Source organism: Thermobia domestica, chromosome 18, assembly GCF_964235325.1.
Source record: "Thermobia domestica chromosome 18, izTheDome1.hap1.1, whole genome shotgun sequence".
Classification (NCBI taxonomy): Eukaryota; Metazoa; Arthropoda; class Insecta; order Zygentoma; family Lepismatidae; genus Thermobia; species Thermobia domestica.
Window position 1 is genome coordinate 102,037,356 of NC_137471.1, and position 16,876 is coordinate 102,054,231.

Below are 16,876 nucleotides of genomic sequence, written 5' to 3' on the forward strand. Positions count from 1 at the left end.
GGTCGATAGTTGATCGATTTCGTCTAAATCCGCACTGATAATCTCCAATAATTTCATCTGCGTATGGGGTCAGTCTTGCTAATAGAATATTTGAAAGTATTTTATAGAATGCTGACAGAAGAGAAATGCCTCGATAATTATTACAGTCAGTTTTGTCGCCTTTCTTGTGAATTGGAACAATGATAGATTCTTTCCACTCTTGTGGCAATTCTTCCTTGTTCCAGATAAGGAGAATGAGATTGTATATCTTGTTCCACAATTTTTCGCCTGCACCTAAAATTAACTCAGCCGGAATTTCATCTACACAGGAGATTTGTGTTTCTTTAATTTCTTTATAGCGCTTTCTACTTCTATTCGGTTGGGTTCTGGAATATACGGTTCTGCGGTGTGTATCTCCTTTTCCCCACACACGTTAGTTTTTAGCTGCGTGTTCAGCAAATCGTCAAAGAAATATTTCTATCTACTTAAGAGGCTATTCGTATCCGTGAGAAGTGCTCCGTCAGCTTTCTTTAATATATATAGGCACGAGGTAGATAGCCTTTCTTAAATTCGCTGATCCCCTTATATATGTCCCGAATATTTTTATTTTTACTATTATCTTCGAGTTCTTTAATTTTTGCTTTCAAAAAATCGCGTTTCTGTGTTCTAAAAGTTTTGGAAGTTTCCCGCCTGATATCTGCAAAATTTTGTGTAGTTATTTCATTCAGATTTTGTAGTCAGTGTAATTTTGCCTGTTTTCTCTTCTCTGCTAATGTAATGCATTCCTAGTCGAACCATGGTTTGTTCCTACGTATTTCCGCGTGTCCTATTTTTTCTTTTGCTGAACTTTTAATGCTATCTCTAATTTCAATCCAAGCATCCTCAACACTAGTGCACTCGGAGTCTTCTAAAACCGGGAATTTATTCGAAACTTCAATCTGGTATTCCTCTCTCACATGGCTCTCTTCTAATTTCTTTAAATTAAATCTCTCCGTTTTCGGACATTAAATATTACCTTTATTGAACGATAATCTCTCTCGTATTATCGCTACTACCAGGTAATGATCAGTGTCACAATCAGCTCCTCTAAACGACCGGACATCAATTATGCTAGATTGCCTTCTTCTATCTACTAAAACGTGATCAATTTGATTATGTGTTTTCCCGTTTGGTGATGTTTCCGTTTGCAAAGTTCACGAGTCTAACACCGTTGTCATTACTTTCCTTATGCAGACTTTCGTTCCCTATAATCGGTTTGAAAATATTCTCTCGTCCTACCTTTGCACTGAAAACCCCTAATAGAATTTTCATATGGAATTGCGGGAGTTTCAAATATCCGTTCCATTTCTTCGTAAAAACTATGTCCCCCTTTTATATTGTCACCCTTATCTTCATGTAAGCATGTAAAAGAACGTAAAGAACGCACACACTAATTTCCCCCTACCTCGACCTGTTTCAATTTTCTCACTGACAAACACTTTACTGTTTTATATCGTAAAGGTCAGATCCAGCGTTATTGTAATAGAGTGGTGCTTGAGCGATTGACTAGAAATTCAAACTCCGATTACTGATAATTTCTCAGTCTTGTTTTGTTACAAGTGTAAACTCTTTAGTCAGTACAGAAGAGGGCGTGGGTCGTGTTCAGAGTTGATGACGATGGATTTTGGTGAATCAGAGTAGGTCACAGTGAATGAGAGTGGTTCATGGTGGGTGGTGGGTTAAGTTTTCATTGACCCATGCCAACTCTGCAGTAAAACCTGTTAACTTGGTCACCTCTCTAAGTTGCACACCTGCTTATGTTTGCATCTTTCCTACAGAACCTGTATTTTCCGTTAAGACATAATTACATTACTTATACTGTAACTTCGCGATCTGTCCATCTTGGAATTTGACTTTTTTTTTTTTTTTTTTTTTTTTTTACCCAGAAGATCAACAATAATTTTGCTGGGTTCACTTACTTCTTGCCAACAGAAATTGATAATAAAAATCAAGTAGACGTAATTTATTCAGATTTCAAAAAGCGTTTGATGCCATAAATTATGATATTCTTCCTAGCAAGTTTGTAACTTTTAATTTTTCACATCCACTATGTCACCTTCTATCGTCATATTTCCGTGAATGCAGGTAGCGTACGCAATATTGAAGTGTACTACCTTCTGAATTTGTATTTCATTCAAGTGTTCCGCAGGGTTAAACCTTAGGACCTTTGTTGTTCTTCTTATATATTAATAACTTAACTGATGTAATAAAGTTACAAAATCTCTTGTATGCAGTTCGGGAAGTTAGGTGGGAAGGAAATGGATCTGTGAATTCCGGAAATTTTACGGGGAAGGAAATAAAAATCACCAGTTAGGAACAGGGCTTTTCGTTCACAAACGAATATTACCAGCAATTAAACGGGTTGAATTTGTTACTGACAGACTTTCTTTTATTACTCTTAAGGGACGTTGGTGTGATATTGTTTTAAATGTACATGCTCCAACTGAAGATAATGGTGACAATATAAAAGACAGTTTTTACGAAGAAGTGGAACGGATATTTGACCAACTCCCCCGATACCATATGAAAATTCTATTCGGGGATTTCAATGAGAAGGTAGGACGAGAGAATATTTTCAAACCGATTATAGAGAATGAAAGTCTGCATAAGGAAAGTAATGACAACGGTGTTAGACTCGTGAACTTTGCAACATCCAAAAACCTAATCGCGAAGAGTACAAAATTCACAGATCGCGACGTTCATAAATACACTTGGACATCACGAAACGGGAAAACACATAATCAAATTGATCACGTTTTAGTAGATAGAGTAAGGCAATCTAGCATAATTGATGTCGGGTCGTTTAGAGGGGCTGATTGTGACACTGATCATTACCTGGTAGTAGCGATAATACGAGAGAGGTTATCGTTCAATAAAGGTAATATTCAATGTCCGAAAACGGAGAGATTTAATTTAAAGAAATTAGAAGAGAGCCATGTGAGAGAGGAATACCTGATTGAAGTTTCGAATAAATTCCCGGTTTTAGAAGACTCCGAGTGCACTAGTGTTGAGGATACTTGGATTGAAATTAGAGATAGCATTAAAAGTTCAGCAAAAGAAAAAATAGGACACGCGGAAATACGTAGGAACAAACCATGGTTCGACTAGGAATGCATTACATTAGCAGAGAAGAGAAAACAGGCAAAATTACACTGACTACAAAATCCGAATGAAATAACTACACAAAATTTTGCAGATATCAAGCGGGGAAACTTCCAAAACTTTTAGAACACGGAAACGCGATTTTTTGAAAGCAAAAATTAAGGAACTCGAAGATAATAGTAAAAATAAAAATATTCGGGACATATATAAGGGGATCAGCGAATTTAAGAAAGACTATCAACCTCGTGCTTATATATTAAAGAAAGCTTACGGAACAGTTCTCACTGATACGGATAGCCTCTTAAATAGATGGAAATATTTCTTTGACGATTTGCTGAACACGCAGTCAAAAACTAATGTGCGTGGAGAAAAGGAGATACACACCGCAGAACCGTATATTCCAGAACCCAACCGAATAGAAGTAGAAACCGCTATAAAGAAATTGAAGAAACACACATCTCCGGTAATATTTTTCATAAGTAGAAGCTTTGCTTTGTATATACTTAAACACAAACAAACTATTTGCTGAGCAAAACAATATATTCACATAAAAAAACTACATACGTGTTACAGTTTCGCCAACTAACATTTTGGCTTCATCTGACACTATCTAGTCTCTGATGAAGCCAAAATGTTAGTTGGCGAAACTGTAACACGTATGTAGTTTTTTTTATGTGAATATATTGTTTTGCTCAGCAAATAGTTTGTTTGTTTTTAAATACAAATCTCCGGGTGTAGATGAAATTCCGGCTAAGTTAATTTTAGCTGGAGCCGAAAAATTATGGAACAAAATACACAAACTCATTTTCCTAATATGGAACAAGGAAGAATTGCTACAAGAGAGGAAAGAATCCATTGTTCCAATTCACAAGAAAGGCGACAAAACTGACTGTAACAATTATCGAGGCATTTCTCTTCTGTCAGCATTCTATAAATTCCTTTCAAGTATTCTATTAGCAAGATTGACCCCATACGCAGATGAAATTATTGGAGATTATCAGTGCGGATTTAGACGAAATCGATCAACTATCAATCAACTATTTACCATTCGCCAAATACTCGAAAAAAAGTGGGAATACAGTACCCCCGTACATCAATTATTTATTGATTTTAGAAAGGGGTACGACTCGGTTAGGAGAGAAACATTATACAACGTTCTTACAGAACTTGGAATACCGAGAAAGCTAATTAGATTAATTAAGATATGTTTAAATGAATCCCAAAGTAAAGTCAGAGTATGAAAATTTTTGTCTAGGAGCTTTCACGTCGAAAATGGCCTGAAACAAGGAAATGCGTTGTCGTCATTATTATTTAACTTTATGTTGGAATACGCCATAAGGAAAATCAAGAGATAGCAACCCGGGCCTAGTGTTGAACGGTATTCACCAGATTATGGCATACGCTGATGATGTACATGTAATAGGGGATGATAGGAGAACAATAGAAAGAAATGCAGAGATCTTATTAAACAATTGCAGGAACATGGGTTTAGAAGTAAATGCAGAGAAAACTAAATACATGGAAGTGCGTCGGGAACGTAATACGGCAAACTGTGAATGCGTTAAAATATTAAATAATACTTTTGACAAAGTGGATACTTTCAAATATTTAGGATTAATATTAACAGACGAAAATCATATTCACGAAGGAATTAAATGTCGACTAAAAGCAGGGAATTTGTGTTACTATTCGGTTCAAAATCTCTTGTTGTCGAGAATTCTGTCGAAAAATTTGAAGCTTAAAATATATAAAACGATAATCATGCCTGTTGTTCTGTATGCTTGCGAAACATGGTCGCTTACTCTGAGGGAAGAACAGCCTGAAAGTATCTGAGAACAAGATCCTGAGAAGAATATTCGGACCAAGAGGAACGGGAATGGGGAATGGCGGAAACTTAATAACGAGGAACTACATAATTTATACGGATTACCCAACATTGTTAGGGTCGTCAAGTCTAGAAGGCTTAGGAGGCAGTCATGTAGCTAGAATGGAAGAAAGTAGAAATGCTTTCAAAGGCTTGAGTAGGAGAACCATCGGAAAACGACCATTAGGAAGACCTAAGCGCAGATGGAAGGACAATATTAAGATGGATCTCGCAGAGATAGTAATACAAAGTAGAAACTGGATCCAATTAAATTAGCTAAGGATAGAAGTCAGTGGAGAGCTTTTGTGAACGCGGCGTTGAACCTCCGGGTTCCATAAGCCATAGAGTTAGTTTGTTTGTATGCATATGATTAAATATTTTACCGTTTATGCCTTCAGAGAGGAGCTACATCGGTTTTCAAAATGGCATTACTGCACTTTCTAACTGAAGTAAAATAAATACAATATGTAAATATTAAGAAGTGTAGTGTAATGTCTTATATAAAAAGCAAAACTTATTTTGAATTTGAACATCATATAAACGACACACAAATGCAAAGAGTGGACCATATAACTGATCTTGGTGTCATTAAGAGCAAATATCTCATTGAATAATCTAAATCGAATTGTAAATGAGGCTTACACAAATCTTGGGTTTGTAATGAGATTGAAAAATGAATCTAAGAACATCAATGTGTTTAAAATTCTGTATAGTGTATATGGACGTTCCAATCTAGTAGTCCCTATAGTGTATATGGACGGCCCAATTCGTTACAGAAAGCGAATTATATGAATTTAGTCTATACCAAAGTAGCAAATCATTTGTCACTTCGGTCATTTTCTGATTTTTCACTCATGTAATTCGCCACACTGAGATCTGTATGCTTTAAACAGGAGTAGCTTAGTTTAAAATTACCTATTTAGTTTATTGCTATATAGATAAAATTACCCATATATTTCATTTTCACCAATGCACTGAGAGTATTTAGATTTATTTCCACGGATAATTTTTTCTCCTGTAGAAATGTCGTATCATGTTTTACCATTCTCGTATAGATTTACTACTTACTTAATCAACCAATTGAGATACGCTTATTAACTTATATTGCAGATTATTTTCATTTTGGATAAACAGAATATTTACTGATAACAATTATTGTACCTAAGAACTGTTATAACCACTGTTGCTATCAACTGATAGTAATGAACGTACCTTTTGCAAGGACAATTTTTCAGTAACTTTAAGTCTGATCTATTTTCGTGTAATAAGGGAAGAGTTTAATTGTAGATAATTGGATGAAAGGATCAGTACCGTAGCGTTAAGATTCGCAATGGGTAGACAATATTGTTTTTTCTTGTAAACTTCAATTATCAAAGTTAGAATTGAATCCACAAATATATATTCCTGTGGTCGGAAGTGCATAATTTTGTAGTTATAAGGGTGACGAAAACGTAAAAAAATGAATTTTAAAGGTCCGATCGTAGTCAGATCAAGACATCACTGACAAACTAGTATATGAACTATCCAAATATCCGTCTTTTAGAACCTCCGGTACTTGCACAATCATTTGTAGAGAGTCTGTTTAGGAGTACTGGAGCATTCTTAAACATGGATATTTGGATAGTTCACATACCAGTTCCTCCGTGTTATCTTGACCCAACTACGATAAGTCCCAAGTGGTGGAGCTATGAAGTTTAAAGTTCACTTGTTTCACGTTTTCGGTACCCTATAACTCCGAAACAATCCACTTTTCGGCAAAGATCCGTATGAACTTTTTTTTTCTTATTTGATGTGAAGAATCTGTTCCCAAAATATTGTGACACATTTTTGCAGCACCCTGTATATATCAGTCAATGCTACGATCTTTCTTCTCGGCAATTATTCATTTTTTTAAATCGTACATTATTTACAACTTTGAACATAGATTTTCCAAAATAGCCTTGAGATCAAAAATCATAACACTACTTTATAAAACAATTTTACATACTTGAGAATGTTAAGAGTTTTTTACTCGATGCGATAAAAGATTACCTTCTTTAATTAACATAGGTCATAGATCCAGCAAAACCAGGCTTGAATTAAAGGCAATAATTTCGTCCGCATGAGTTCCTTCGTGATATACACATAGTCAATAGGGATGCTTGTGTTTTCGTCCTGGGGAGCTCCTTTGTGGGCATGTGAATAGCATAAGCGCCTTCGTCGCGGGAGACCCAGGTTTGGTTATGATCAGGAGCTTATGATTCGGATCCCACGTTAAGCTGTAGGTTCACGTCTCATATAGCCCCGCTTCTGAACGGGACGCTAAACTCTAATCCAATTCAGGAGCAATGAGTTTAATACCAATGTGAATGCCTCTGGTTCTGAACCAACATTAAGTTGTAGGTTCATGACTCATATATCCCAGATATTGGAAAGGAATGTGGAACTTCTAACTAACAAAATTTTGTTAGAAACTTATTTCCGCGAAGTTACATTACTATATATAACATATGGGACCTAATCTGGTTAAAGTTCTTAACGATTACAGTAAACTAGTATATCGATATAAATTTATTCTGAAGAATCTTGATAAATATACACTAAATAGATGAAGTTGAATTAGTAATTTACTTCCTATGTTTAATATTCCTACTTTCTTCTCCTCTGTAGAGTAAGTGCGAAAAAATGAAATATTTTAAGTTTTATGTCCTACGGTTATGCCGGCTAGGCTAAAGGAGACGGTGATGATAAGAAATGAATGAAATGGTGGAACGAAAAAGTGGGGGAAACGGGAGAACCTAGAGAAAACCCACGCACACGATGTACGTCCAATACAAAACTCATTTGGCGCGAGCTGGAATCGAACCAAGGACCCCATGCTCCAGAGGTGAACGCTCTACCACTGAGGCACTGCGGCCCCTAAAGTAAGTGCGAATAGGCTATGCTATTTCCTATCGGGAATATTTGCATGATCTCTGATTCTGAAAGTAAACTCCAAGATTGGCTATTTTTTTAAAGTTAATACTATTTTTTATACGAGAGCTTAGACATGTCATTTAATAAGAACGTGCAGTAAATCTATATCTAATCTGTTGATTTGCACATAATAAATACAGACACAGTAACTAACTCTATGGCCTATGGAATCCGGAGGTTCAATGCCGCATTACAAAAGTTTTCCACTGACTTCTGTCTTTAGCCAACTGGATCCAGTTTTTACTTTCTATTCTTATTTCTGCGAGACCCGTCTTAATGTTGTCCTCCCATCAGCGCCTACGTCTTCCTAATGATCGTTTTCCGACTGGTCTTCCAGTTAAGACTATGAAAGCGTTCCTACTCTCTTCTATCCTGGCTACACCTGAACCTCCTAGATTTGATTACCCTAACAATGTTTGGTAAACCGCATAAATTATGTAGTTCCTCGTTATGAAGTTTCCGCCGTTCCCCATTCCCGTTTCTCTTGGGTCTGAATATTCGTCTCAGGATATTATTCTCAAATACTTTCACTCTACGTTCTTCCCTCAGAGTAAGCGACCATGTTTCGCAACCATACAGAAGAACAGGCATGATTATCGTTTTATGTATTTCCTCGACAGAATTCGCGACGCAAAAGACCTTGAACTGAATAATAACACGAATTCCTTGCTTTTACTCGACATTTAATTTCTTCGTGAATATGTTTATCGCCTATTAATATCTATCCTAGATTTTGAAAGTATCCACTTTATCAAAAGTATTATGTGATATTTTAACGCATCCTTAATTTGCCGTATTGCGATCTCGACGAACTTCCATATATTTAGTTTTCCCTTCATTTCTTTCTATTGTTCTCCTATCATCCGTATGAAATTTACATCCTCAGCATACGTAATAACAGGGTATATACCATTCATCTCTAGGCCCTGGTCTCTATCTTTGATTTTCCTTATAGCGTATTCTAGGACAAAGTTGAATAATAATGGCGACAACGCATCTCCTTGTTTCAGTCCATTCTCTACGTGAAAGCTCGTGGACAGAAATTTTTGCTACCGGGACTTTACTTTTGGATTCATTTAAACATAATTAATCTAATTAGCTTTTGCGGTATTCCAAATTCTGTAAGACTGTTGTATAATGTTTCTCTCCTAACCGAGTCGTAAGCCTTTCTAAAATCAATAAATAGTTGATGTACGTTGTACAATGTTTCTCTCCTAACCGAGTCCTAAGCCTTTCTAAAATCAGTAAATAGTTGATGTACCGGGGTATTGTATTGTGCAAAGGGCTGTAAGAAGGAGGTGGTAGTGTCATGTTGCGAAGGTGTATTTCAAATGGTGGTGTGGATTACTTGATAGAGGTACCCAACAGTATGAAGGCTGCGTATTACGTGTTGCTTCCGTATAATGAGGTGTCGCCATTTGTGCAGTTCATGCAAGAGGTCTCACACCAGATTCTCAGTATCAAGACGACAACTGTACCGTTCACCGAGCCAGGATTGTGAGAGAATGAGTTGCTGAGCATGTGATGGACATCCCACATCTCACTTGGCCCGCACCTTTGCCTGGTCTCAACGTTATCGAGAAAATTTGAGACATGTTGGAACGGGCCGTGAAGAGAAGATATCAGCATGCGACCACGTTAGCCGCTCTGCGGGACCAGAAAATAGAAAACTGACAAAAAGTAGACATGGATCTTGTTTATATATATATATATATATATATATATACTATTCAGAAATACACATGAGATTGGGATGGCACATTTCGGAATTCGAATCCCGACTGTTCTCTCAGGAAGTAAGATAATTTCACCATCTATGCACTTCAATTTCGTCGTCTTTTAGCCTATACGTCTGTTAATCAGTCCTGTGTGAAATTGTTTGTTGTGCAAAAATAATGGGACACATTTGAGGAGATGCTGATAAGTTCCCTTGCTTTGACCAGAAAGACTAGACCTAGAGGAATGAAATTACACAGTTATCAACATATTCCCTCCTAAATTGAACGCACTTGGTATATAGCGATGTTGCAGCTTTTCTAACCCTTGCAAATAAAATTGCTTTGGTTGTTCGTAGAAACTAGGTCTCTACCATAAAAATTTTTCTCAAAATAAATTTCCTTGATTATTTCTTCGAGTTTAATAACAAATGGTAATCAGAGGGAGCTAGGTTAAGCGAATAGGGATGATGGGATACCAGATGGAATCCTAGGGTGTTCAGTTTGGCAGCCAGAACGTGTGACATGTGAACCGGGCAATTATTGTGCAAAATGAGAATCTTTTGGACAATTTTTCGTTTGTCGTCTTACCGTCTTTTCCCCAGAAACTTGAAGCCATGATCTTCTTTGCTGATTTTCTCAGTGCGAACTTTTATGGCCACGGAGATCCTAATTGGTGCCACTCCATTGACTGATCCTTGATCTCAGGATCATTGATACGGAGTCAGGAGGATTCATCCTGTCACTAATCGGGCATTATAAAAATCAAAGCCCCAAAATGGACCAAAATTATCTTCAGTGATTCAGGTTCTTTCTTTTGACCGCTGTTTCCTCGACCATTTTGCTGAAAATTTGTGCATACCAAGTACACGCAGCATCACATGTTGCCGGATGATTGAAGTTTGAGGGTGAACACTCTAGGCTTGATCTTCAGCGGTGAAATAGCCCATGTTGAAACGAGCCTTCCAGGTTGTAATGGTGTGTAGAATACTGCTTGGCCAATGTTTGTGACATCTCAGTGTGAATATCCTTTGCAGACTTTCCCTAGAGAAGCAGAAGCATCATGACAGTTCTACACTCAAGCTGTGAAACTTGATTAAGCTTCCACCATCACTGTCTTAAGCCAGAAGAAAGTAACAAGTAAAGAAAATAAAAGTTACATTAATCACAAGAAACCTGTATTTGCATCATTACTAAAATATTAGTATGAACCTACTGTAACAACACTAGAGACGGCGTAGAACATAATGCTAGACTATATAATATTGGGAATATCTACAGGTGGTAGAGCCAAAATATCTGAAAATAACCAGGAAGTTTGGGAGTATTCAGCACTAGCTAAATAGCTAGACAAGAGCTCTATCCAAGTTACTAATATTTAGATGTAAATTAATTACCGTGATTAAAGATTGAGGAAATAAAAATTTCAAGACAATTTCAATGAAAATGTCGGGTAACAGCTATTAGGTAAAAGTAAAGGGAAAATTCCAATTTAATTAATGTTCAGATCTCACATACTATCCATGATGATTCTAGTTCAAGTTCTGGCGGCACCAAGATACAAGTTCGATGATATAAACACGGCGTATCTGGAGCTATACTCGACAGTTTCCTTCCAACGAAGTCCGAACTTAACCATCCAGACGAAAACAAATTGAACTGTTTTGTTCGGCTTGAGTTGTGACGTGAGAAGATCAAACAGTGAAGAGTGACGTCGGGTCCATGCTGGCACGCTATGGAAAATCCCAAAATTCGGCGTCAGCTTTACCAAAGGTGCCTTCGGTTACTTTGTCAAACCCAAGGTGGAGATAAAGTAGTAGTTCTTAGCATGTGGCAGGATATGGCCACATACCATACTTGAAGATGGAATTTGGGAGCCAATACTAATTACCTGCACAGCGGAAAGACACATCCTCCAATATCGATGTGTCGGCTTCTTGATCTTAAAGTTCAGCCAGGTCATTCTGGTGAATACACTTACCACACGTGAAATTGTCACAACTCAAGCAGAAAACAGTTCAATTCATGATGAAGCAATAATGTTGTAAATAAGAGTAAAGCAGAATTTCTCATGATAAGCGCAGTAAGAAGAAAATGTAAAGTTGCAGTTAAAGTACAGGTATTTCTCAGGAACAGGAAGATAGCTGCTAGCCTAAGGTTTATTTCCAATAATTTACAAAGAAGGAATTTGCTGTTCGTCAAAATGAATTACAATGTCGCTTCAAAGCTTAGCGCTCGTGGCGTAAATGAAGTTATTGCCCTGGAAGGGTCGATGGCCAACATCTTGGTTGTCCGAGACTGCAAGCAAGAAACTGAGAATGTTTCTCAACCGGTGAACAAAGCTCTTCTTCTCTGGGTCCCACAGATGGACATGTAACACTACATTCAAGGTTTTATGTGGACAGGAAGTCCACAAAGCTAGAAACTTCCCAGCACGCACTCGTATATATGTTTTTTAAAGTATATAATCATTTTTTCAATCTCTCTCTCGCTGTCTCTACCAATGCATGCTGTCATAGATAAAATACATTAATCTTGACGTAACACGCGGATACATTCTTATTTTGCTCCCAGGCGAGACACCGGGACAATTTCGTAACAGTCCTTATTTGTTACTCTGAGACTACCACGTTTAGATAGAACTGGCGAGGCATATTTGAAGAAACGAAGGTTCAACTCCAGTTAAAAACTTAAAAACGTAGTGAAACTGATTTCGGCTGGAACGGTAAGTTTCTTTGCAGATGTCTAAAGATAAAAATAGGAAAGATGGTAGATCGATTTTCCTATCGTGGAGGAGACTCTCAACCACAGGATTTTATGATTTAATTTAAATCGTCTTTATGTACTGCATTTAATATCAAGCAACGACTTCGGATTGAAATAAAATGTAAGTTAGGGTAGTGATTTTAAAACATTCAAGGATTCAGGCGTATAACGTAAATATCGTCATTTTGTCATACAGATCGAATATTGTTTTAACTGGGTGAATATTTGAATTTAGTCTTTATTTCGTATATACTATAGTTTTTATTACTTCTCTTCACATTAAAATACTAATATAAATAGACTACAGTATACATCTAATTGTTAAAACTTTTCTGTGTTTATATGTATATTGATAAGGTAGACTATTATACTCAGTTTAAAAGTTGAATAACACGGATGCCTGTTGTTGCAGGCCCATATCTTGATGCTGGGATCAAATATTGGAACGAAACTTTGCAGCTCGAAGAAGTTTCAAATGAAAGCAGGGACAGTGCAAAATATTTTCAACTTCTTACTGATGAGCAAAATAATGTTAGCGATAAAATAAGTGGAGAAAAATCATATTCGTGTCCCACTTGCAGGAAATCTTACAGGTGGAAGATATCATTACAGAGGCATGTGAGGTATGAATGTGGAAAGGACGCCCAGTTTTCTTGTCCGTTTTGTTCGTATAAAACAAAACACCGTTACAGCTTGGGGATGCATGTGAGAACACGCCATCAAACAACAAGTGCGTAAAAGTGACTTGCCGTTAATGATCAGGTACTTCATTCTTAATTATATTTGTAAAATTATTATACACATTAGGGAAATTCTTACTTACATATCGACCATAACTTCGTTAATTGTACATGAAATTTTGATTTCGGAGTGTAAAGTACTGCCAAATAAATGTCCTGTAAGTTGTGTGCAACTGATGTTAATACATATTTGTGATGTAGAACTGGATTTTGAAATGAAGACTACCTGGCATATTGCTAGGGTACTAGAAGTATTCTAAGCAATAGATGTGTGTAGTGGTGCCAATCATTATTGGCCGATTAATAATTCCATTATGTATTACCATTGGTCAGAAGAATCAGAAATAAGTATACAATAGATGGTAAGATATATATTATTAAAATATTGCGACTATTGTCTATTTTTTCCCTTTGCAATGTAGGAGTTCAAATATATTGATGAAGTATACTGATTAACAAATACAATACTTTAACTGTGAATAAACGTCTTCCTCACTCAGGGCCGGCCCTAAGCAATTTGCCGCCCCGTGCAATGGCATCATTTGCCGTTTTTCAGTAAAAACCAATCTTAAAAGCCACATTTTAAGTATGCTGCTCCTCATGAACAACGAAGGGGAGAGAAAAGTCACTCGCACTCAGAAACTGAACACTACAGCTACAATCCCGTTGTGTCTTTTTCTCTTTAAATTATAAATTATTGTGTTAGTGGAAGATGAAGCAAATACACCTGCAGAGGAAAGATGGTGATCATTTTTATAGAATTCAATATCGAGCTTCAATCTCAATATGTCAGTTTGTAATTCCAGTGCAACAAGCTCCTTCATCTATATTTCTTGATTTTCCCTCTACCTCTGTTTAAAAAAATTAAAATGTTTCCATCTTCAATGATAAGGAACTTGTTTGTGACAAAGACAAGACTAGTTTTCATATCACTACTGTGGTGACTACATTGAACAGGTGTTCGCTACTGTTCGAGAATTGGGTTATTGTATTTGGCAACAATCAAGCAATTCATCCTGGGAGATATTCGACCATTTGCTTTAGCACTGTCCATGTGACCTTAAACTATTGCAACGTAAGCATGATTTATGAATGTAGTATTCAAATAGAAAGTCAGCTTTGTAAATTTTACTGCCATCATCATGAAGTCTGTTTCCAACAAGAAATATTTATTTTAAATAATATAGTTACGACAGATTTTGCCGCCCCATGCAAATGCACGTATTGCATATATGGTAGAGCCGGTCTTGATTAAAGTCATTGAACCTTGGTTATATCCAAGGCTAAAATACTTTCATTGGTTTTCATACTTGTTTCGGTATGTCAAACATAGAGGGGGCACACACTAGACTTATCCATTGTAGCGTTTTAAAAAATCGTTTTAAAATTTCAGTTTTTTTTTTTTTTTCAAATATACATTCATTAAGGTTACACAGATTTTTATGGTTACTGTCCGTTAATAAAGAGTTGAGAAAATGAACCATAAAATGCTTCGTGTGAATTATTATACTGTATGGGGTAAAAAGTGATAAGAAAAGAATGCAAGCTTTTAAAATGTAAGTCTGGGAAAAAATGAAGCGGATTATCTGTGTGGAGTGGAAAACGAATGAGAATATGTTAGAAATTGGGTAAAGAAAAGAACAATTTTAGACGTACCGGTAATTGAAAAGAGGAAGAGAAACTAGTAGGGATATTGACTAAGAACGGACTGTATCATGAGGGACTTACTGGAGGGTATAATGCAGTGTCGGACAGGAGCAGCCAGTGCTAGGCGAAGATGGAAACTTAGAGGGTATATACTGAAACTAAAACTTTCATAGATGGGACACTAAAATCCATGGAAGGTTCAGGGGTACATCTTTCTGTTCGGAAATTTACGCTGCATTGATTATAATAAATACTGTTGGCTGCATGTAAATCTGGAGCACATGCCAACCTACACTTCACTTCTTGATTCCATCTATAATTCTGGTGTTGCAGACCTGCATGATACTTTCTCGAAAAGTATCTGTTCGGACTGGATAGACATATATTCTTTTACCACCCTTACTCAGTTTGGCTTCTTGTCCACAGAAAAGGCAGTGTGTGTTGAACTTGAAACTTCCAGATTGAGAGCGACGTTTTACAGGAGATGCTGTTTGAGGAAATATCATACTTCTTAATTTAATGTACTTGGTATTGCACCATTTCTGTCGACACTTTACATGCACGATTTGACTTTCGTTTGCTCGTATCGCACTCCCACGCTGTTCGCTTGCACTATTTATTCCATCACTTCCTTTCTTTCGAAGGGTTACAGTGGCTTCCACAGTCAATGATTTATTACAAAGAATGCACACGTCAGTTTCTGTCTCGTCCATGTCTTTTTTAAATATCTGATAACTAGAGACCGGATGTTTAGGCACGAAAAACCTAGAAAATAGGCAGGCAAATAGGCACTAAAAATTTTAAAAATAGGCAGTAAAATAGGCACTAAAATGTAGCTCGAAATAATGAAGATAAATATTCGATAGCATTAAAAAATAAATTCAAGTCATAAACAATGCTCAAAGAATATAGAAACATGCTTCTTTTCTATATCTATATCTTCTTTTTCAATATCTTGTATATATAAAAACGAAGCTTGTTATGCTTCCTTGTATACTGGATGAACCTAGAAGATGTGCACATACTTCGGGAGGAGATTCGTGACATCAAAAGAGTACAAAAATTCCTCTTGCATGTTGTGGAATTCCGCGTCGTATACGAGTGACAGGGGGGCCAACTTGGAATCGAAAATCGAATCCTAACAATTGGAGCGAGACATAAAAGTATGCACATACTTTGGAAGGTGATTCGTGACATTCAAGAGGACTTTTTGTCTTCTTTTCATATCACGAATCACGTCCCAACGTATGTGCACATTTATCTGTTCCGTTTTAATTGTCAGGATTCGATTTTCGATTCCAAGTTGGCACCCCTGTCACTCGTACACGACGCGGAATTCCACATGCAAAAGGACTTTTTGTCTTCTTTTCGTGTCACAAATCACCTCCCAATGTATGTGCACATCGATTTGTGCCATTTCAAATGTCAAGATTCGATTTTCGATTCCAAATTGGCATCACTTCACTCGCACACGACACTGAATTCGACAAACTACAAGAGAACTTTTGATATCATCAATCACCTCGGAAGTATGTGCACATCTTTGAAGTTCACCCTGTGTATATATTGTAACGTACCACGTGCTTATGTTTACAAACACCTAATATATGTATATATGTATGTATTATTTATATTATATAAATTATATATTTTCCCAATGAAGGCTTATTTTGAAGAAAATGCATAGAATAGGCAACATTAGGCAATAAAGCAAATATTTAGGCAGTAAAGGTCGAAATAGGCAAAATAGGCAAAATATAATTGGCTTAAATCGAAACTATAACCCCCTATATAAACTTTAAAACGTTATTTTTGATCATATTTTTAATATTAAAGAATAGGCATTTTGCCTAACATCCGGTCTCTACTGATAACATATGAAATAAGGTATTTATTATAGGAATGTTTTCACAAATAACACACAAGTATAATATACCCCAAATTAATCAAAATTCCATATTCCAGTCCACATCGCACTATGCAAGAAACTACTAATATATATATATATATATATATATATATATATATATATATATATATATATATATATATATATATATATATATATT

At 36.4% G+C, this 16,876-nt stretch overlaps 1 protein-coding gene across 26 annotated transcripts in view; it reads left to right on the forward strand.

Moving 5' to 3' along the window:
* Positions 1-16,876, forward strand: part of LOC145674949 (uncharacterized) — a 768,948-nt gene that overhangs the window by 299,048 nt on the left and 453,024 nt on the right. For 4 of the 26 annotated variants that reach the window (XM_081745237.1, XM_081745239.1, XM_081745238.1 and 1 more), the window contains exon 5: positions 12,833-13,182. The exons of 21 other annotated variants lie outside the window; for them this stretch is intronic. In XM_081745237.1, coding sequence (XP_081601363.1) covers positions 12,833-13,158 — 326 coding nt within the window. In that variant the 3' untranslated portion in view covers positions 13,159-13,182. Of the gene's footprint in view, positions 1-12,832; positions 13,183-16,876 lie in introns of those variants that run through there. One more of the 26 variants, XM_081745219.1, reaches the window with a different exon arrangement.